Source organism: Aotus nancymaae, unplaced genomic scaffold (assembly GCF_030222135.1).
Source record: "Aotus nancymaae isolate 86718 unplaced genomic scaffold, 86718_ANA_hifiasm-v0.15.2.pri h1tg000011l, whole genome shotgun sequence".
Lineage (NCBI taxonomy): Eukaryota > Metazoa > Chordata > Mammalia > Primates > Aotidae > Aotus > Aotus nancymaae.
This window is the reverse complement of record NW_026988422.1, coordinates 86,943,093-86,963,769: the sequence shown is the minus strand read 5'-3', so window position 1 is coordinate 86,963,769 and position 20,677 is coordinate 86,943,093. Positions and strand designations below refer to the sequence as shown.

The 20,677-nt window shown below is 50.2% G+C and overlaps 1 protein-coding gene across 5 annotated transcripts in view; it reads left to right on the top strand.

Moving 5' to 3' along the window:
* Nucleotides 1-20,651, top strand: part of PPP1R13B (protein phosphatase 1 regulatory subunit 13B) — a 116,075-nt gene extending 95,424 nt beyond the window's left edge. For 4 of the 5 annotated variants that reach the window (XM_064375257.1, XM_064375254.1, XM_064375256.1 and 1 more), the window contains 12 exons: nucleotides 896-1,070; nucleotides 1,933-2,129; nucleotides 4,324-4,464; nucleotides 7,869-8,049; nucleotides 11,628-11,797; nucleotides 12,166-12,667; nucleotides 13,856-14,625; nucleotides 15,450-15,590; nucleotides 15,664-15,797; nucleotides 16,588-16,754; nucleotides 18,241-18,440; nucleotides 19,231-20,651. In XM_064375257.1, coding sequence (XP_064231327.1) covers nucleotides 896-1,070; nucleotides 1,933-2,129; nucleotides 4,324-4,464; nucleotides 7,869-8,049; nucleotides 11,628-11,797; nucleotides 12,166-12,667; nucleotides 13,856-14,625; nucleotides 15,450-15,590; nucleotides 15,664-15,797; nucleotides 16,588-16,754; nucleotides 18,241-18,440; nucleotides 19,231-19,272 — 2,820 coding nt within the window. In that variant the 3' untranslated portion in view covers nucleotides 19,273-20,651. The remainder of the gene's footprint in view (nucleotides 1-895; nucleotides 1,071-1,932; nucleotides 2,130-4,323; nucleotides 4,465-7,868; nucleotides 8,050-11,627; nucleotides 11,798-12,165; nucleotides 12,668-13,855; nucleotides 14,626-15,449; nucleotides 15,591-15,663; nucleotides 15,798-16,587; nucleotides 16,755-18,240; nucleotides 18,441-19,230) is intronic. The other variant, XM_064375255.1, reaches the window with a different exon arrangement.
* The last annotated feature ends 26 nt before the right edge of the window (nucleotides 20,652-20,677 follow it).

Genomic DNA, 20,677 nt, shown 5'->3' with positions numbered 1-20,677 from the left:
CACAATAATAGGGAAAAACACCTATTGGAGAGTATTGCATATATTGTTATTTTTGGATTGTTCTGTTACTGTTTGACTCTAAAATGTTTCATTATTGAAGAAACTAATCCTGGAGAAAGCAGACACTTCCTTGATTGTTCCTTATCATAGCAAATTGAAGATTTATCTCCTTACTGATCGCCTTATTTCTTTTCAGTGTAAAATCCTCTGCTGCTCAATGCTCATTTCCTTTAGGAAGTGAAATAAGAGATTCTTGGAAGCCACTTTGTAGCAGCAGGAAATGTATTACTGGTAGCAGGAAAGTAAGGCTCTCTGGGACTTCACAATGTGATAGTGTGAAGAGGAGATTGTGTTCGTGCATGTTCTCCGAAGAAGCGCTTATATTGACTGAATGGTGTAGATCAGTGTGCATAATAAAACGCCCTCTCTTAAAAATCACCCAACTCTTACCATTTCATATTTAGTATGCCCAATAATTTCAGCTTTGTGTGGTCTGATTTAAGATTCCACTAGTGTTTTAGTATTCATTAATATGAGTGATACTGTAGAATACACTCATATTTTTCTTTTTGAGTATATAAAAGTAACCATAAGTTTCTGTTTTCTTTCCTCTTTTTTTTGAGACAGAGTCTCTCTCTGTCACCCAGGCTGGAGTGCAGTTGTGCAGTCTCAGCTCACTGCAACCTCTGCCTCCCAGGTTCAAGTGATTCTCCTGCCTCAGCCTCCCAAGTAGCGGGGATTACAGGTGCACACCGCCACACCCAGTTACTTTTTGTATTTTTAGTAGAGACAGTTTCACCATGCTGGCCAGACTGGTCTCGAACTCCTGACCTCAGGTGAGCCACCGAGCCTGGCCTTCAATTTTCAAAGTTACATTTTTCTTTCTATTTGTTAGGAACAGCGTTTACATTTTCTAAAGCAACAGGAGCGCCGTCAGCAGCAGTCTATTTCTGAAAATGAAAAGCTTCAGAAATTGAAAGAACGAGTTGAAGCCCAGGAGAACAAGCTGAAGAAAATTCGTGCCATGAGAGGACAAGTCGACTACAGCAAAATCATGAATGGCAATCTGTGTACGTGCCTGCAGCACTCTCTCTACACCACTTCACCAGGCCCAGATCCAGTGAGACACAGTCACAAATTCACAGGACTAAATAGCAAGTGTGCTAAAGTTTTGCTTTGTTGCATCTAAAAGGATTGGGTGGTTAGGTTAAGAGATCTTAAAAGTCTGTAGTCCCAGCTACTTGAGAGGTTGAGGTGGGAGGATTGCTTGAGCCTAGGAGGTGAAAGCTGCAGTAAGCCATGATCCAGCCACTGCTCCCCAGCCTTGATGACAGAGTGAGACCCTGTCTCAAAAAAATAAAATAAAAAGATCTCTGTGGCCCTCAGATGCAGTAGAAAGATCCTCTTGTTACACTGGTCAGCAGTCCTTTTGGATTAGGGTCGGGCGCTCCAAGACTCACTCATTGAGAGGTTCTGTTTTTCTTGAATAACTTAACTTGTATCCATGCGTTAAGATAAATTACACTCATGCTCGCTTTTTTTCTGTATGCACTCTGATTTTATTCATTGGTTCACTCTTTGCCTACTTTAAGTCACAGTGATGCAGGAGACAGACTTGGATGGCCCTGCCTTCACAAAACCTCTGGTCTCAGAGATTCCTAAGTCATTTGACCAAAACAGCTTATGGACTGATTACCCTAAAGAATAGTCAGGAATTAATGCAAATATAATTGTTTGCTTTATGAGTAATCAGATACATGTGTCCCAAAGACTTTTTGAATTGTGTTTTGGATTCTGCGTATCACAACTTTTTCCAAGGTCTAGCACTAGATGATACTAAAATTAAGTGTATAGCAATGGGGCAGAAGGGAATATCAACTAAGTGTTTTATTCTTTTTTTTTCTTTCTTTCTTTTTTTGTGGGCAATTATAGCTGCTGAAATAGAAAGGTTCAGTGCCATGTTCCAGGAAAAGAAGCAGGAAGTACAGACTGCAATTTTAAGGGTTGATCAGCTTAGTCAGCAATTGGAAGATTTAAAGAAAGGAAAACTGAATGGGTTCCAGTCTTACAATGGCAAACTGACAGGACCAGCAGCAGTGGAGTTAAAAAGACTGTACCAGGAACTACAGGTAACTCCTGGGTCTGGGAACGATTGTATGAAAACATTGTCTCTCTCTAGCTTTGTTAGCATGGGTTGGAAAGCTTAGGAAATGGAACAAATTAATGAATTCTAATTTAATAGTAGGCACAAGATATATTCAGTATAAAATAATTTTAAAATAACTTGAGATAATAATTCATACAACATATTCATCCATTAAAAGTATACAATTCCATGGCTTTAGTACCTTCACAGAGTTGTCACAGTTACATCCACCACCACAATTCATTTTAGAACATTTTTATCACCCAAAAAGAAGGCCCACACCTCTTAGCCATCACTCCACAACCTCCGTACCCTTCAGAGCCTGGGAGCCACAAATCTACTTTCTGTGTCTGTAGATTTGCCTATTCTGGGCGTTTCATATGAATGGACTCACACAGTACAGATTAAGCATCCTTAATCCTAAAATATAAAATGCTTCAAATCTGAAACTCTCTGAGCTCCAGTGTGACACACAAAGGAAATACATGCTTGTTGGAGCATTTTGGATTTTGGATTTCCAGATGAGGAAGGATGCTAAACAGGTAAATATAACATAAATATTTAAAAATCTGGATGAATCTAAAGTCTGAAATGCTTCTGGATCCCAAGCATTTTGGTTAAGGGATATTAACCAAAACACACCGGCTTCTTTCACTTAGGATGTTTTCAGCACAAAAGAATTTAATTAGCAGATAATAATCCAGAAAAGAATTAAACTTTAGATGATATTTAAAGTCTTTGTGTAAACTGTTTTGATGAGCTAGGTGCTTATTGTTAAATACTTATCTTAGTTCAGACTGCTGTAACAAAATATCATAGGCTGGATGGCTCACACAATAGACATTTACTTCTCACCATTCTGGAGGCCGGAAGTTCAAGGTCAAGGTGCTGGCAGATTCAGTTCCCAGGGAGTGTTCACCCCCTGGCTTGCAGACAGCGACCTTTGCACTGTGTACCCACATAGTGGAGAGAGAGTTTAGTTTCTCTCCATTAACTCCAACATGGGGGGCCCCACCCTCGTGACCTTGCGTAAACCTGACTACCTCCTAAAGACCCTGCCTCCAGACATCATCACATCAGGGTTAGGGCTTCAACATATACATTCTGGGGGACACATTCAGTCCATAACAGTCCTCAAGATTTTCATTTCTCAGAAGTTGTCATTCAGCAGGCGATTTTTCAAGCCAGACATAGGTCTTGCCACTTTATTAGCACGTGCTAGAAAAAGTATTGTATCATTTTATGAAATGAGAGTATTTAACTACATAGAGTAAAATCACTGTGGTTGCTGTTAAGTTCTTTAACATAAATGCATAGAAGTACTATAGTATTACAGGGTTTTATGACTTTCACATTTTAAGCAGTCGTTAAAAGTGCAGGGTTTTTAAGGATTTTTTGATGAAATGTGATGAGTGTAATATAAGGATGTCATTTATTTCCAACTTTTTGGACTGCAGTGTAGTTTTTTGTTTGTTTGTTTGTTTTGTTTTGTTTTGTTTTTGAGATGGAGTCTGGCTCTGTCGCCCAGGCTGGATGCAGTGGGGCAATCTCAGCTTACTGCAACCTCCACCTCCTGAGTTTCAAGTGATTCTTCTGCCTCAGGAGAATCATACACGTGGAAGTGTATATGCACTAGTGCTGTGGGCATCTGAAAGTTTAAGACAGCTCTTCCTGTGGGAAGTGCACTCTGATATTTTCTGTTTTGTCCTAGTTCATTTCTTAAAAATGCTGGTTGCAAGCCACTAAAATGACGTAAGGGTGCTTTACTTGGTGATTCAGGCCGTCCTTTTTGGTCCTCACTGAATTTCCTGCTGCCTCCACAGTAAGGCACGTCATGCGATGGGCTCAGGCCTGAAGCAGCTCCATGGAGTGGAACAGAGCATCTTTTAGTTTCTGAGAGTCCCAAATACGGCAGTTAGTCTCCTGTCATCATTGAGACTAGTCATTTCACGTGCTTTGAAGAAGGTGCATTACAGATGTTTACTCTTTGTTTGTTCCATGAGAACTCTGTCCTGGCTTCATCTTGGCTGTACCTGTGAAATATTTCACACACAGTGGCAGTGGATGCATGTAAATATCAGAACTTAATGCTACTTTTTTCTTTTTAATCTCTCTGGCAATGAGAATTTGATTTTTAATCAATGCAGATCATAAAAGTTGTATTTTGTGGTTTGTAGATTCGTAACCAGCTTAACCAGGAACAAAATTCAAAACTTCAGCAGCAGAAGGAACTCTTAAATAAGCGCAACATGGAGGTGGCCATGATGGACAAGCGAATCAGTGAACTGCGTGAACGTCTCTATGGGAAAAAAATTCAGGTATGTGAAAAAGAATGCTTTTTCAAGATAAACTACTACACATCTTCTCTAAGTGGCATTATGCTCCCCCATCCACCATAGCTGATAACACAGAAATAGGCCATAAACCATCAAAAACCACAGAACAAAGTTCCTTCTTCCAGTGACTCATTTGTTTCCTAGTATGTGGAGGCAAAACCACCCCAGCCTGCAGCCTTGTGCTCAGTGTCCTAGCCTTCCTTCTTCCCCGTCTGTTTCTTTTCTTCTTCACTGGGGGATGCTGTTGGCTCTGGAGTCACAGCATCTGGCACGGTCCTCACTATGCCATTTTAAGCTGTGTCACTTTGAGCAGATCCCTTGACTTGCATAGCCTCATGCCCTGCTGTAAAGTGATTTGCCCTGCCTGCCCCATGAGGAGCTGTGAGGATTCTTTTTTTTTTTTTTTTTTTTTTGAGACGGAGTTTCGCTCGTTACCCAGGCTGGAGTGCAATGGCGTGATCTCGGCTCACCGCAACCTCCACCTCCTGGGTTCAGGCAATTCTCCTGCCTCAGCCTCCTGAGTAGCTGGGATTACAGGCACGCGCCACTATGCCCAGCTAATTTTTTGTATTTTTAGTAGAGACGGGGTTTCACCATGTTGACCAGGATGGTCTCGATCTCTTGACCTCGTGATCCACCCGCCTTGATCGTGAGGATTCTTATAAATAAGCGATGTGGAAGGATTTTGTAAACTCTTGAGCAAAATGCCATATAAGGGGTTATACTTCTAAAAAATCTTCATTTGATACTGAATTTCAAAGGTAAATTTCAAAGGTAATAAAATACTCATTTAAAAAATTAGTATTTATTACCTTTGAAATTCACTGTCAGAGATTTTGGACTTGCCAGTATCCACAATCACATGAGTCAATTGCTTAAGAGAAATCTCTTAAATACAGAAATATTGAAGGGAAAATGTGAAAGTCCTTTCCAGCCAGTTCTCTAGAGGTGATAGTTGCTAATGGTTTCAGTCTTTTGCTTAATAAACACACAGAGATACAACTTTAATTGAAAATGGGATTGCAGGAATTACGCTGGTCACACTGTCTCACCTAGTCTTTTTTTAACTGCAACATGGGTGTCTTTCCAGGTCGTTACCTCATTCTTGTTGCACCATCTGAAAGCTATTCTGTGGTCCCAGAGCCTGTAACCCCTTTACCAGCCTCTGTAGTCAGGCAGAGAGTCCTGAGTCTTGCTGTCACTCACAGTGCATTGGTGAGCATATGTACCACTGAGCCACCTGCGTAGAAGAGGGGCGTCTGCACTCTGTGTCTTTGGCCGGATGTGGCATTTTCTTTTCTCACACCTGTGACACTCAGTGATTAGGCCTGAATGCAAAGCTGAATACACTCTGCCCTCATGGTAGGGGAGTGGAACAAGTGACCTGCCAGCAAAGACGCCCTTCAGCTCCCTTCTGCATATTCAGTGACTGATGCTCTCATGCTTTGGTGACAGAAGAGTGTCCTCTTGTCAGCCTCTTCTGCTCTGATAGATGCTTCAAGGAGGCAGCATGGACTTGAGGGGCTTTGCCCAGGGGAAGTGGCTTTGGAGGGTGGTAGACAAAGAAGGGAGCTTCCAGTTCTGTGGGTATCACAGTCTCTTCTTTACAAATCTGCGCTTCGTTTAAAAAAAAACAAAAACAACAACAAAACAGTGAGTTTAAAGATCAGTAGTTTATTTGTACAGCTTTATGATTTCAGATGTTGGTTACCCTTTTTCTCTCAGGATTAACGACAAAGAGGCCATGTGAGAGAGAAGCTGCAAGCACCTTCTCTGTGCTCACGTGTGTTCTTCAGTAATGACAGTCATCAGGGCTCCCCACAGAAAGAGAACCAATAGTGCGCGTTCACGCGAGGGGGCAGGGAGAGAGACAGGAAGAGAGATTTACCTTCAGGAATTGGCTCACGTGACTGTGGATGTTGGCAAGTCTAAAATCTGCGAGGCCGGCTGGCAGCCTGGAGGTCCAGGGCAGAGTCTGGAGCCCGAAGGCCAACTCTAGGCAGGATCCCACTTTCTCAAGGAGTCTGTCTTGTACTCTTAGGGCATTCCACTGATTGGATGGGGCCCACCCACCTTATTAGGGGGTCATCTGCTTTACTCAAATTTACCATTTTATAAGTTAACTCACCTAGATTGGAGACCATGATTCTAAGTGAAGTAACTCAGGAATGGAAAACCACACATCGTATGTCCTCACTCGTAAGTGGGAGCTAAGCTATGAGGATGCAAAGGCATAAAAATGACACAGTGGGCTTTGGGGACTCAGAGGGAAAGGGTGGGAAGCGGGTGAAGGATAAAAGACTACAGATTGGGTGCAGTGTATACTGCCCAGATGATGGGTGCACAAAGCCTCACAAATCACTGAAGAGCCTACTTAAGTAACCAAACGCCACCTGTTCCCTGGTAACCTGTGGAAATTAAAAAAAAAAAAAAAAAAAGGTTAGTCTCATCCGGAAAACACCTTTTCAGCATCTCATCTGGTGTTTGACAAAATAATGGGTTACTATAGCCTAGCCAAGTTGATGGATAAAGTGAACCATCACAAACAGCTAGATTCATTCCACCTACACTTCAGGGGATCACCTTGAAGTTAGTACTTCTGCAGAGATGCGTCTCCACCCAAGGGTCCTAGGTACCATTGAGCAGTTGTAAAAGCCGTGACCCCTCACCCCAAAATGACCTATGCTCATGTGTACCGAATCTCACAGACAATCATAGGGGATCCCATTCAGAGCCTGTATTGGGATCTTGAGGAGTCAGTAGTTCTCTAGTTGGAATCCCTGCTCCAAGCCCCTTTGTTCTTGAGCAGCATTATGTGAACAGCGTCCTCTGTCCTGGCTGAGAAGGGCAGAGCTGCCTTCAGGGAACTGGACTCACTGCCAGGAGTCAGAGCCTTGTCTGGTCACCGTGCCCCATGCAGCCTGGTCAGTACTGACTACAGCCCGTATCCTGACTTTACAGATGTGGGCACAGAGGCTGAGTCACCTGCCTAAAGCCGCACAGCGAATAAGTGACAGAGGGGATTGGAAGCCAGGCTCAGAGCCTAGAATTTGACGAGTGCCTCTGTGCCCACCACGGGAGGAAGAGCATCCCCTGAGTAAGAGGGAAGCTACCTGTGGGTCACGGGGAAGTTGCTCTGGGCTGACACCAGTTCGTCATGTGTGCGGCTCTGGAGGGGTGGGTGTTGTCAGAGAATTGCTCGTAGGAAGCTACAGTTCCTTCTCCAGAGTCTCCCTTTCTAGATGCTGATCTTTCCAGATGACAGCCTTCCTAAATACAAACCACCAGGTCAGTGGTTTCTGTCCGAGCTGGGAGTCTCTTGCACTAGGCTTGGGATCTCTTTTAGTTTAGGAGAATCTTGACTCTCATTTCTTCCCAATTTGTAGCTGAACCGTGTGAATGGCACGTCATCACCACAGTCACCTCTGAGCACATCTGGCAGGGTCGCTGCTGTGGGGCCTTACATCCAGGTTCCCAGTGCTGGAAGCTTTCCTGTCCTGGGGGACCCTATAAAGCCCCAGTCTCTCAGTATTGCCTCAAATGCTGCTCATGGAAGATCCAAATCCGGTGAGTGGTCCTGGCCCTCTTCCTTGGGGAAAGTTTGTGAGCAGGGAATGGGGCCTGCGGTAGAGGGGAGTGGTGGGGGTGGGGCCGGGCTCCTGAGGCTCTGCCCCACGCATCGTCAGATTCCAGGCTCAGTCTCCCCTTGAGACGCTTGGGGAGCTGTGTTCCCCCGTGGTGATGACCCTAAAAGGAGAACAAGTTCTTTTTATTGAACTGGAGGTCTCTACTGTGTGGCTTTTAAAAACACAAATGATTGATTAATACTCTGACCCATGGGCCGGGCCTGGTGGCTCACGCCTATACTCCCAGCATTTTGGGAGGCTGAGATGTGTGGATCACCTGAGGTCAGGAGTTCAAGACCAGCCTGACCAACATGGTGAAACCCCGTCTCTACTGAAAATACAAAAATTAGCCAGGCATGGTGGCAGGCCCCTGTAATCCCAGCTACTCGGGAGGCTGAGGCAGGAGAATCGCTTGAACTCAGGAGGCAGAGCTTGCAGTGAGCCAAGATCATGCCATTATGCTCCAGCCTGGGCAACAAGAACGAAACTTCATCGCAAAAAAAAAAAACTCTGACCCACGAGTGTCCTTTCCTACTGCAAGTTTATTCACCCTGAGGGCTGGCATGGGTGCCTCACCACAGCTCAGCTGCAGACAGACAGACAGACAGAGGGGCTGCCCCTGCAAACAGAGCTCCGTCCTCATTGATCAGAGTCCACACGTCGTCGCTTTGGTGTTAACCTCACAGTGGTGCTGTGTGATGGACTTGGGCCCCAGTACCGCGCTCCAGCGTAGCCTATGCGTGGTGTCCTGTCCCTGGCAAGCAGAGGGCAAGCTGTTCATGGAGAGTCTCGCCCTCAACCAATGCATTAAAAGCGTTGGGGCTTCCTTGGAATAAGACTTTATGATTGGGGTTGACACGTTTCCCTGTTACACACAGCATCAGGAATCCCTGTCCCGACACACTGAAACATTCCTTCATTTCCGAAAACAATACTGTTACTCTCTGGCCATCAGGCCTGTGTTTCGAGCCCTTTTCTCAGGATTGGTGGTGGGTTTGTGCTTGTCTTTGTTTGCTTCATTTTCTCTTGCCTGGCCCCCAGCAGGGACAGTGACACATCTGTTGCCCCCACCGGGGAGACTGGGGCTTGTTCTGAACTCGGTAGAGGAGGGCACGACCAGCCCTTGTGAGCCACAAGCCCCTGCTCAGATCCCTTACAGCTGTGTCTCGGCAGCCACATGAAGTGTGGGGCTGACGTGAACCCCTAACTACAGCTTGCTCTGCTAAGCTGTTATTTATAGTTTGAACTACTCTGTGGTAGGAGTAGATATTTGTTTCCAGTGGGAGGTAATTAGCACAGCCAGCTACTTGTCTGCTGACTTCCTTTGAGAAACTCCCCAAGCTGAGAATGTCTGCTGTTTCCCATCCCTGCTGGTGTCTGCTGTGCTGCCTCGATGGGTTCAGGAAGGAGATGCCTTCACGAAGCCCTGGTCCTGGTCTCTGCTGTGGTTTAAAGTGCCTGGACACAGGAAACCTGTGCTCGCCTTCAGAGTGGGGTGGTGGTGGGGTGGGGGGGCAGAAGCCCAGCCACAGGTGGAGCTGGGTTGTGAAATCTCCTGGCAGGGACTCTAATCCCTCGCTGTTGGCTGTCCTGGTTCTGTGTCACACAGATGGCCACAGTAAACCCAGAGTGACCAGCTCATGGACAGTGTCAGACCTCGACGTCGGGCCTGACTGCAGCTCCTTGCGGCCCTCTGCAAGCCCATTTGTAAACCGTATGTTGGCTGACAAGCTTAGTGGGAAGCTGTGTCCTCTTTAATATGTACAAAATCAGCTGTCACTTGTTCTTCCAAACTGACAAAGGTCTGCTTATCACATCTAGACTTGAAAAAGATGCCACACAAACATAATTTGTCCCTTCAGTAGACAGGTGTGCAGTTTGGGTGAGGCCACACCCACCCTCCCATCCTCAGAAAGGGTGTGATACCAAGGGACGGATGCTGGCATAGCACAGGTTTTGTTTTGGAAGGTATTTTTTTGTTTTTACAAAATTAAGATGATTTTCTGAGTTCATTATGAGGCTTTTAGTTTTAAAATCATACTAGACGATAACTGTTCCTCTATAATAAAAAATACGTGATCTTCCTTCTGTACCTCTTGCCTTGTTCTGAAGAAAGGAGAAAATTGTTTTTTAGTCCTCACTGTAGCTGATTTCCATAAAACTTCTTGTTGCTTCTTGTTCAGAAGCAGCAGGACAGCCACATTCCCTGTGACCCTGAGAGCACAGGCTCTGTCCTTGGGGAGTCTGCAGGTTTCTGGCCCACACATCCTCCAGGTCTAACGTGACCAAGAGGGGATGAAAGCACACACATTCCAGGTCCCATGCAGCAAGATGGCTGTTGGTCCAGGGGCCTTGGAATGCCTCGCCGGGACCCATGGGGCTTGACCAGAGCTGTCTCAGAAGCCGCCGCCTGGAGCCTGCAGTGAAGTTCAGCAGCGTCGTAGTTTAGCAGCCCAGCAGTAGATGCAGCTGGGGTTGCAGGGCTGCTGTGTCAGGTCAGTTTGGCTTATGAGCAAGTCGTGTGCGGCTGTGGCTGATGGGGCCCTCAGAGCGCAGCTGGGAGGCTTCCTTGTCATGTTCAGTGAGTCCAGAGCTCTGGCTGCGGCGTTGCTGTGAGGACTGACACTTCCCTGCCGCTGCTTTTGTTATCCCCTCCTGCCTGTCCTAGCAGATGGGATAAGGGAAGGGGATGTGCTGTCTTCGCCAGGAGGGCCCAGAACAGTCCCTCTGCTTTCCGTCTGGCCCGTATTGCTGATGGCACTGCAAGCGTTGAACGCTTCAGTTCAGTTCAGCACCTGTGCCTGCAAAAGAAAACCGGGAGCCTGTGTTGTGATGGACTTTAAGCCACTGTGAGGGGTCCTGTGTTATTCTGTACCCTTTTTCAGTTTGGAAACTATCTGTAAAGGACATATCATTTCAGTGGCTTTCCTAAAACTTGGGGTTGATGACTGGCTTTCTAATCACTCAATGATAGAATGATAGCCTGCTCCTCCTGCTACACAAATCAGTGGGAACTTGCACGGGCCTCCTGTGATCATAAGTTACCTTAGAGGGCGGAAATTGTTATCTTAATAATGAAAGTACTACAGGTCAAACCTGTTATGAAGTCAAAAGGTAAATCTTTTTTATTGCTGTCTGTAGTTGTGTTTCTAAACAGTGTCAGGAGTAAGGGCCAGTGCTTATTTTACTTGGTGGTGCTGAGGTCATGGATTTGACCTGTGTTGAAGTGGGGCGCACCCATGGGCCCGCACAGTGGAGCCTTGGTTTGGCCATGAGTCTCTGGTAACACTTGAAGCAATTTGGGCATTGGCAGCAGGGCCCATCCCCTGGTCTTGTGCACAGTCTGTGGGCGCTGGAGACCAGCAGCAATGCGTGTGGCTGGTGGTCAGACACTCGGTTAACGGATATGCAGCAGAATGGGAGGTCCCATTGCTATTTTGTTTCTGGCAGGGTGTTATTCTTAGATTGGTTCAGCTAACGTCAAGAAAAATTTTACTCAAGTTCTGTGTTCTTTTCAAGCTAATGATGGAAACTGGCCAACATTAAAACAGAATTCTAGCTCTTCAGTGAAACCAGTGCAGGTGGCCAGCGCAGACTGGAAGGACCCGACCGTGGAGGGGTCTGTCAAGCAGGGCACTGTCTCCAGCCAGCCTGTGCCCTTCTCAGCACTGGGAGCCACGGAGAAGCCGGTAGGCCTGTGTCTTTATCACAAAACATAAGCAAGTTCCTCAACAGGGCACTTTTCTGCCTTAGTACTAAGCTAAAGAGCCTGAGATGTCAGGAGGCGAGTTAGTCCTGTTAGTGTCCAAACAACACCCGAAGTCCTGAGAGGGTCACTGGGCCCGAAGAGCCTGTGCAGCCACGAGTCCATGCACCTTTCGGTCAGGACTTCTGCATCGCTTTTGCAGAAAGGCGATGAGCTCAGCGGTGTGCCCATCTCCTGGTCACAGCCGATTTTACCATTACAAATCCTACCGTGTATTCTCTCGGGAATGTGGGTGGCAATATGCTTAACTGTTCAAAGGGTGACTTTGTTTTTCTTAACACCTAAATTTAGGGCATCGAGCTTGGTAAAGTGCCACCTCCCATCCCGGGTGTAGGCAAGCAGCCGCCTCCAAGCTATGGGACATATCCCAGTTCCACGCCTCTGGGTCCCGGGTCGACAAGCTCCCTGGAAAGGAGGAAGGAAGGCAGCTTGCCCAGGCCCAGCGCAGGCCTGCCAGGTCGACAGAGGCCAACCCTGCTGCCCGCCACAGGCAGCGCCCCCCAGCCGGGCTCCTCACAACAGATTCAGCAGAGGATTTCCGTACCGCCAAGCCCCACGTACCCACCCGCGGGACCACCTGCGTTTCAAGCTGGGGACAGCAAGCCTGAACTCCCACTGACAGTGGCCATTAGGCCCTTCCTGGCCGATAAAGGGTCAAGGCCACAGTCTCCCAGGAAAGGCCCCCAGACAGTGAATTCAAGTTCCATATACTCCATGTACCTCCAGCAAGCCACACCACCTAAGAATTACCAGCCGGCAGCACACAGCGCCTTAAATAAGTCAGTGAAAGCAGGTAGAGTGGGCTTATACTCTCCTTTTTGGGGGCTAGGAGATTATACTTTTAATTAAGAAAATACTAATCCATGTCCTTACACTTGGGCCATGTGCTATTTAGAATTAGACTTAATTCTTACATAAAAGTACAGTCTTGGGTGTCAGTGTGAGAAGGGAGTGGAGGCTGCATGGAGGAAGTCGTTTTGCAGACGGCTCACAATTCTCTGACTTCCTCTCTGAGCAGCTACCTCCCTGAGCTACTTAGGAAATCCACCTCCCGGAAGGGTGAGATGTCGAGGATTTCCTCTTTTCCTTCTGCTTCATGGCAACTTGTGCTAGGAGCTGTCCTGCGAGTAGAGGGTAGCCTTGACCATTGGCCCTCCTGGCAGTGGCTGAGCCCAACCCCTAGGCATGGGCGATTTGAGGAGGGCATCTGCTGCTTAGGAGCCTCCCCCACAGCCCAGAGGAGAGGGAAGCCTTGGTTTGGGTTATGGAGCTGTTGTAAGAAGGCAGCTGAGGGAAAGTCGCCCTTAGTTCCTCACCTACCACAGAGGCCGATGCTGTTTCCAATTCTTAGGGAGGAAGCCGCAGGGCAGGCCTAGGCTAGGGCCTGCTTCGACATCCTTGGGCACTGGCTGCAGCTTCTAGACTCACAGTAGAAGAACTCCTGGGCCTGCCTTGTCACTCCCCGCAAAGGGCCTCCCAGGTGGTGGTGCAGTGTTCCCTTGTGGACAGGGTTCTGGCCATGGTGGGAAAGGCTTAGACCATTCTCAAGAGCTCCTGGGCCGCCAGGTGAAACTTTCTGGCTCTGATGAGGTGCATGTTTCTCCATCATCTGAGTTAGTCCAAGAATCAGATGCGTGTTTAGTGGTCTCTTGTCTTTTTCCTTGGCCAAAAAACAGGCAGGTTTGTCTGCAGCAGGGAGAGTCAGTTTAGCAACCTCTTTTTTTCCTCTGAAAAAGACCTGGTTCTGGAAACTCAAATGCAGAACTTGACACATGAGAGAGGCGTTGGACCTTTCAGAAGGAGTCAGTGGAGGCTCTAGGAGGAGGAGGAGGTTTCCTCAGAGATTTGAAGTTAGGATTGAAGAACAGCAGCAGGTGTCTGTGTGTGTCTGCAGGAGCCTGTCCCTGGTGTAAGCGGAGGTGCATGTGACTAGATCACACAGTGAGGGCGAAACTGCCTCTGTCCTTTGTGTCCCCTCCAGTGTACGGCAAGCCTGTTTTACCTTCGGGTTCAACGTCTCCATCGCCGCTGCCGTTTCTCCACGGGTCGCTGTCCACGGGCACAGCACAGCCTCAGCCACCTTCAGAAAGTGCTGAGAAAGAGCCCGAGCAGGACGGCCCCACCGGCCCTGCAGATGGTGGCACTGTGGAGAGCCTGCCACGGCCACTCAGCCCCACCAAGCTCACGCCCATCGTGCATTCGCCACTGCGCTACCAGAGCGACGCAGACCTGGAGGCTCTCCGCAGGAAGCTGGCCAATGCGCCCCGGCCCCTGAAGAAGCGAAGCTCCATCACAGAGCCCGAGGGCCCCAGCGGCCCCAACATCCAGAAGCTGCTGTACCAGCGCTTCAACACCCTGGCCGGTGGGATGGAGGGCACCCCTTTCTACCAGCCCAGCCCCTCCCAGGACTTCATGGGCACCTTGGCCGATGTGGACAATGGAAACACCAATGCCAATGGAAACCTGGAAGAGTCCACCCCTGCCCAGCCCACTGCCCCACTCCATGACGAGCCCACCCCGTCGTCAGATGCCAATGACAATGAGTTACCTTCCCCTGAACCAGAGGAGCTGATCTGTCCCCAAACCACCCACCAAACTGCCGAGCCGGCGGAGGACAATAACAACAACGTGGCCACGGTCCCCTCCACAGAGCAGGTCCCGAGTCCTGTGGCTGACGCCCCGTCTCCAGGGGAAGAGCCGGTCCCTCCAGCACCTCTTCCCCCTGCCGGTCACCCTTCTGCCACCTCCACGGTGGGTGTCATTGCTAGAACAAAGCTTGGCCTTCCTGGTCGTTCATGCAGCTAGGACCTCTGGGGTCCTTCCCTTGTGTCAGGCTGTGCTGGGAGCAGTAGGAGCCAGGCATGTCCCTCCCACCCTGAGTTAGGCCTTGTCAGGAGGAAAGACAGTCACACGGCCACACAGACAAATGGGGCATGAAAGGGCACTACAAATGGGGCTCGGCCACACAAACGCACCGTGCAGCCAAGCCTTCCCCAGACAGCTGGCCAGGGAGCTCCAGAGTCTTTCCTGAGGAGGGGGAGCTGTCGCTGGCACCTGAAGGTCCTGCAGAGAAACGAGGGAAGAAGCATCTAGACAAAGGCCCTGGGTGGGAGGTCAGTGTTGATGGAGCAGAGAGGGAGCCAGGCGCCATCTCAGGGAACCCTCAGTGGGGTCCTCTCCGCTAGGATCTGGTGCCATAGCAGGAAGAACCCTATCGCGCCAGGGCAGGAACAAGCTGCTGGCTCCCGTCAGCCCCTTGGCAGTCCCATGCCACTCTCCCTCCTGTAGGGTCTTCCCAGGAGTAGCCAGAAGCCCAAACACAGCCATGTCCCTCTGTGAGTGAGCCAGGGACTCGGGCCCCAGAGCAGTGCTCTCCCTCATAGCGAGCACAGAGGGGCCCACGTGGCCTGGCCCTTATTTGGGGCGGTTACCTGGGTGCTGCTTCTGCCTCTCCAGGGCTGCTCTGTGGAGCCCCACTGTCTTTGGGCCTTAGTTCTCCCCACTCTTTCCCAGCAGGCGTGGGTTCTTAGACTCTAGCAGACCGCCTTTAACTTGAAAGTGTGCTTCCTTCCCAGCAGAGCAAGCGGACCAACTTGAAGAAGCCCAACTCGGAGCGGACAGGGCACGGGCTGAGGGTCCGGTTTAACCCCCTGGCACTGCTCCTAGACGCATCTCTGGAAGGAGAGTTTGATCTGGTGCAGAGGATCATCTATGAGGTGAGCTGCAGCCGGGCATCAGCACGCACTGCTGGGGGGTAGGGGGCGGGTGCTCACAGGCCACGTGTCCTAGGTGGAAGATCCCAGCAAGCCCAACGACGAAGGGATCACGCCACTGCACAACGCCGTCTGCGCCGGCCACCATCACATCGTGAAGTTCCTGCTGGACTTCGGCGTCAACGTGAATGCTGCTGATAGTGATGGATGGTGAGGCCCGTAGGGGTTTGGGGTGGAGAGATTCATTATCCCCTACTGTATGTAAGGAAAGCATGCATGTTCTAGACAGTAAGGGAGCAGGGAAGAGAGAATTAGAGCAAGCACTCCCATCATTTCATCCTTGAAAGACAGCTGTTGTCAGGGGTTTTTTTGGCCTGTCTTTCCAGCCTTTTCTCTTGATTGTTTTGTTAAAAAAACATGGCTGTGGTTATGCTCCTTCTGTGCTTCATCATTAACATTGCAGTCTAAGCATTCTGGGAATCACCGTTTGCCCTTTTTACATGCTCCATGTGAACTATTCAGACTCCACGCTCCGTGTGAAAAGCAGCCTCGGTGTCCCCTGTGGTCAGCCACGTAGGCTGTTGCATTGTTATGTGTCTGCTGCTGGGCGGGTCCCATTGGTCTCCTGTCCAGTGAATGTTAGGAACTTTCAGACAGCTGTCATTGTGCTGTATTTGAATCGTGGTAAAATACACATAGCATAAAATTTCGCATCTGAGCTATTTTTAAAAGTGCGTTTCAGTGTGTTACGTACGCTCACGTTGCCATGTGTCATCTGTGGATGGGCCATTTCTTAACCCAGTCCCTGGGTCCCTTTATATATGGTCTGAAACAATCGGCTGTAGAAATCGTGCCCTGAAAGAAACAGCATGGAGACCTGATGGCACCAGGCACAGGCCTTCCATGAGGTCCTTCCAGAGCAGTCTCTGAGGGCTCATCCTACAGGACGGGCGGCACTGAGGCAGTGCCGGGACCACACCTTCACCGCGCTCTCTTCTAGGACGCCGCTGCACTGCGCCGCCTCTTGTAACAGCGTTCACCTCTGCAAGCAGCTGGTGGAGAGTGGTGCTGCCATTTTTGCCTCAACCATAAGCGACATTGAAACTGCTGCAGACAAGTGTGAGGAGATGGAGGAAGGCTACATCCAGTGCTCCCAGTTTCTATACGGTACGCAGGAGAGGCCTGGGGCAGCCATGGCACTTTCCCTGGGGCGCAGGGGCGCTGTCCACCATGGTGCTGCCATGGCAACAGTCAGCCTGTGCCAGAGAAGCTTTAGCACAGCTTTTTGTTTTTTTTAAGACATGAGACAAGGTCTCATTCTGTCACCCAGGCTGAAGTGCAGTGTCACGATCATGGCTTACTGCAGCCTCGACCTCCCAGGCTCAATTGATCCTCCCACCTCAGGCTCCCAAGTAGGTGGCACTACAGGCTTGTTCCATCACAAGTAGCTAATTTCTTGTACCCTTTTTTTTTTTTTTTTGGTAAAGACAGTGTTTCGCCATGTTGCCCAGGCTGGTCTCAAACTCCTGGGCTCAAGCGATCTGCCCACTTTCAGCTTCCCAAAGTGCTGGGATGACAGGTGTGAGCCACCGTGCCTGGCACACAGCAATCTCAAGCTGTTCCACCTTCTTCAGGGGCAGCCAGGACGTCTCTCTCAAGTGGAGGTCACACCGCCTCTTGTTCTCATTCCTGAAAACATGTTTGAAAGTCCATGTTGTTAGAAGGATTCTGTGCCAGATTCCCGAGGAAACAAAATGACTGGGCTGTGCTTTGTGTAGATGTTCTGTACTGTTGCTTCTGGAAGCAGGGCCAGCTCCATTCCTGGGGTAGCCTGGGGGCCTGGTCATTCCCCGGAAACATGATGAATGAGGCTCATGTCCTAATTAAGCTGCTTTAGCCGGGGCCGGATTTTCTAAGAGCTGGGACATCCTCTCTATTCTGAGTATTCAACGGTCACAGGTCATTTATTCCACACATTAATCGAGAACATACCGTGTGCCCTACGCTGGACCCTGGAGATAAAGTTATCCATGAAGACAGCCAGGTGATACCCTCAGCCCAAGCCCCCACAACAGAGCCAAGCAGCAAACGCTCAGGCCGTGTGGTAGGGCTGGGGAGGCACAGCAGCCCCCAGCTGAGTCCAGCCAGTGTGAGGAGGAGGCTGCATTCGCGGTGGCACCACCAGAGGGAGGGGAAGCTCCCCACGGTCACCGTAACTGGGCCTCGGACGCAGAGTGTCCGCAGAAGGGCCGTTTCTCAGGGACCTCCAGGCAGCTGCTCAGTCGGCAGCCGCGGCTCAGTTGTGTGTAGTTTGTTCATTGCCATCCGAGAGCAGCCACAGTGGCTCTAGTTAATGACTGTAGAAATCCATTCTCACTGTGATTGCTGAGTGTCACCTTAAAAACAGCACACCTTTGTCCTGTCTGTCCAGCAGGACTTGGAGAGGGCTAGCAGCAGGAGCAGCACCTGGGCTGGGCGGGGGAGGTGTCAGGCGGGGCCTCACCTCTAGTAGTCTCCCATCTCCACCGCTGGCCTCTGTAGGGCCTGGCGAGAGCAGCCTCGGCAGCTGCATGACCATGTCCCATTCCTTGAGCAGGACCCCTCTCTGCGGGCCATCCTCTGCTGAGGCCTGACCGATGTTCTCTGGTTCCAGGGGTGCAGGAGAAGCTGGGTGTGATGAACAAAGGTGTGGTGTATGCTCTGTGGGACTACGAGGCCCAGAACAGTGATGAGCTGTCCTTCCATGAAGGGGATGCCCTCACCATCCTGAGGCGCAAGGACGAAAGCGAGACCGAGTGGTGGTGGGCGCGCCTTGGAGAACGGGAGGGCTATGTGCCCAAAAACCTGCTGGGGGTGAGCAATCGGGTTACTTGCTGGGAAACCAGCGGTTCTTGTCTCCCCACAGCATGTGATCCTACCCTGCTGTGGGGCTGGGGAGGGAGGCTGCCCTTCTCTGAGCCTCAGCAGCCCTCTCTGTACAGGGGGAGGTACCTACTTGGCAGAGCTGGCCTGAGGCTCAGGCAGGGCCCCAGGAGGTGCCCAGGCTGTGCTCCCGCCATGGAGGCCCATGTGGAGGCCGAGTGCCTCAGTGAGGGGCTGCTCAGTGAGCTTGGTTCGTGATGAACTTCAGCAGGCAGGTCTGCTCACCGTACCCACACTTTCCCCAGTCTAGAAATCTCTGCAGCGGAGGGAGGCGGGAACATGAAAGCCGCTAGCTCTGTGTTGGACTTGTGATTCCATCAGTCCTCTGGCAGAGGGAGCTGTTTCTGCCCTCTGTGTGCCCTGCAGAGCTGCCAGGGCCTTTGAGCCAGCTTCTTGGCCAGGCAAATACAGCGGGGAGCCAGACAGAGACCCTTGCCCAGAGGAGCTTATGACCTTGAGAGCCACAGGCGGTCACAAGTCTTGAGGTGGCATGAAGTGCTGTGAGAGACATAGGATGTGCCCCCACCCCTAGAACATCCCGTTTCCCTCTCAGCACTTCATGCCACCTCCAGACTTTCAAGGGGGATGGGTGGGTCTCAGTGTGGAGGGGCAGCTGAGCGTAGGCCCGAGGGAGAAGGTGCTGTGCCGCTGTCTGGTGGCCGAGGTGAGTAGCAGGGGTCAGTGTGGCTTCCCATCCTGACACGGCTCCGTTGCTTCCCAGCTGTATCCACGGATCAAACCCCGACAGCGCACGCTTGCCTGAAGGAGGAGCACCGCGTGGTCTTGCCAGCTACCAGGAGCCACTGAAGAGATTATTCTGCTGTTTTCCCAGGAAAGCTGAAGCTAGGAAATGGTCTTAATGGTGCTCACTTTAGCAGACAGCGTCCACAATGTGAATCCTGCAGTTTCTAGGTGAGGCCCTTTCTCCAGTTTGCCCGTAAGTGGGAGAGGTACTTTCGCCTCCAAGGACTGAATTTTGCCAATTACTGTAAATCCAAATAAATACCCGCTTTCCAAACACCCACCCCTCTTGCCAGTAAGTCCTGTAATTAACCCCTGGTTGGTTGCCAGTGAAGACAAGCTCTGACTGACTTGGCCCCGAGGCTGTCACCCTCCAGCAGCGAACACTGTCCGCTGCTGTGGGGCCCGCTCCCCTGCGACAGCCCCGCCTCCTGTCCCAAATCGGACACTCATCATCCTCCCCACACACGATCCTTCCCTTCATCACCAAAGGAGCCTCTGTATGGAAACTTCTGTCCAGCGTGCCACCCAGTGTGTTTGCCTCCTAGTAGCTGCCCTGCTTGGCCGCCTTGCGGGGGTTCTGCTTCCTTTTCCAGGTGCTGCTCTAGTTCACCTAGAGGCCGATTGTGCAGGCCCAGTGCTATGGCTGGACTGCTGCGCCATGGGCACCAGGCCCCCCCAAGACCGGGTGACAGTCGGGAGCACCTCAGCATGGACTCTTCTCCCCTGATCCCACAGCATTTCATGCTGCTTAATGTATTCTGACCCTTGCAAGCTCGAATTCCAGTTCTCTGAATGCAGTCAGGCGCTGGAGGCCATGGCAGCAGAGGGCAGTGGGGGTTGGGGGCTGGACTGGTGTGAGGGCAGAGCAGGGCCAGGTGAACGGGGCTGTTTGGTACCTGAAGGATGGCAGATGCCTGATGTTGGGAGGGGCCGCCACCGAGGGGGAGCAGCTGGGGCAGAGGAGCGGCGGGCAGGGGCCACTCCTCTGCTGCTGGTCTCCCTGCCCAGGCTGGCTGTGAGGCCATCACCTTTGTCTGAGGCCCAGCCTCAAGGCAAGGAGGGTGCTTCACTGAGGTGTGAATTGTACGTACAGGCTTTTTATATACCAAAAGTATTTTTTGACTAGACCATTCAAAGCTCCCTGAACTATGTTGGAAATTTTTTTTCCTCATTAAAATACAGGCCCTTAGGCTCTGTTTTCATGTATGAGTCTTGTGTGTAATTTATGTATAAATGTGTGTAAAGTCACTGAGGCAGCACTGTAGCCCGTCACCTTGGAGCATTGACTGTACATAGTGTGAAGAAGAGTGAACTCCATTGTGGAGCAGCCTGGCCACTGCCAGCCCGACGCTGCTGACGCTGTGTAAATGTGCACAATAAACCCCTGTCTCACCCCGGCGGCTGTGAGTCTTGTTTCTGGAGCC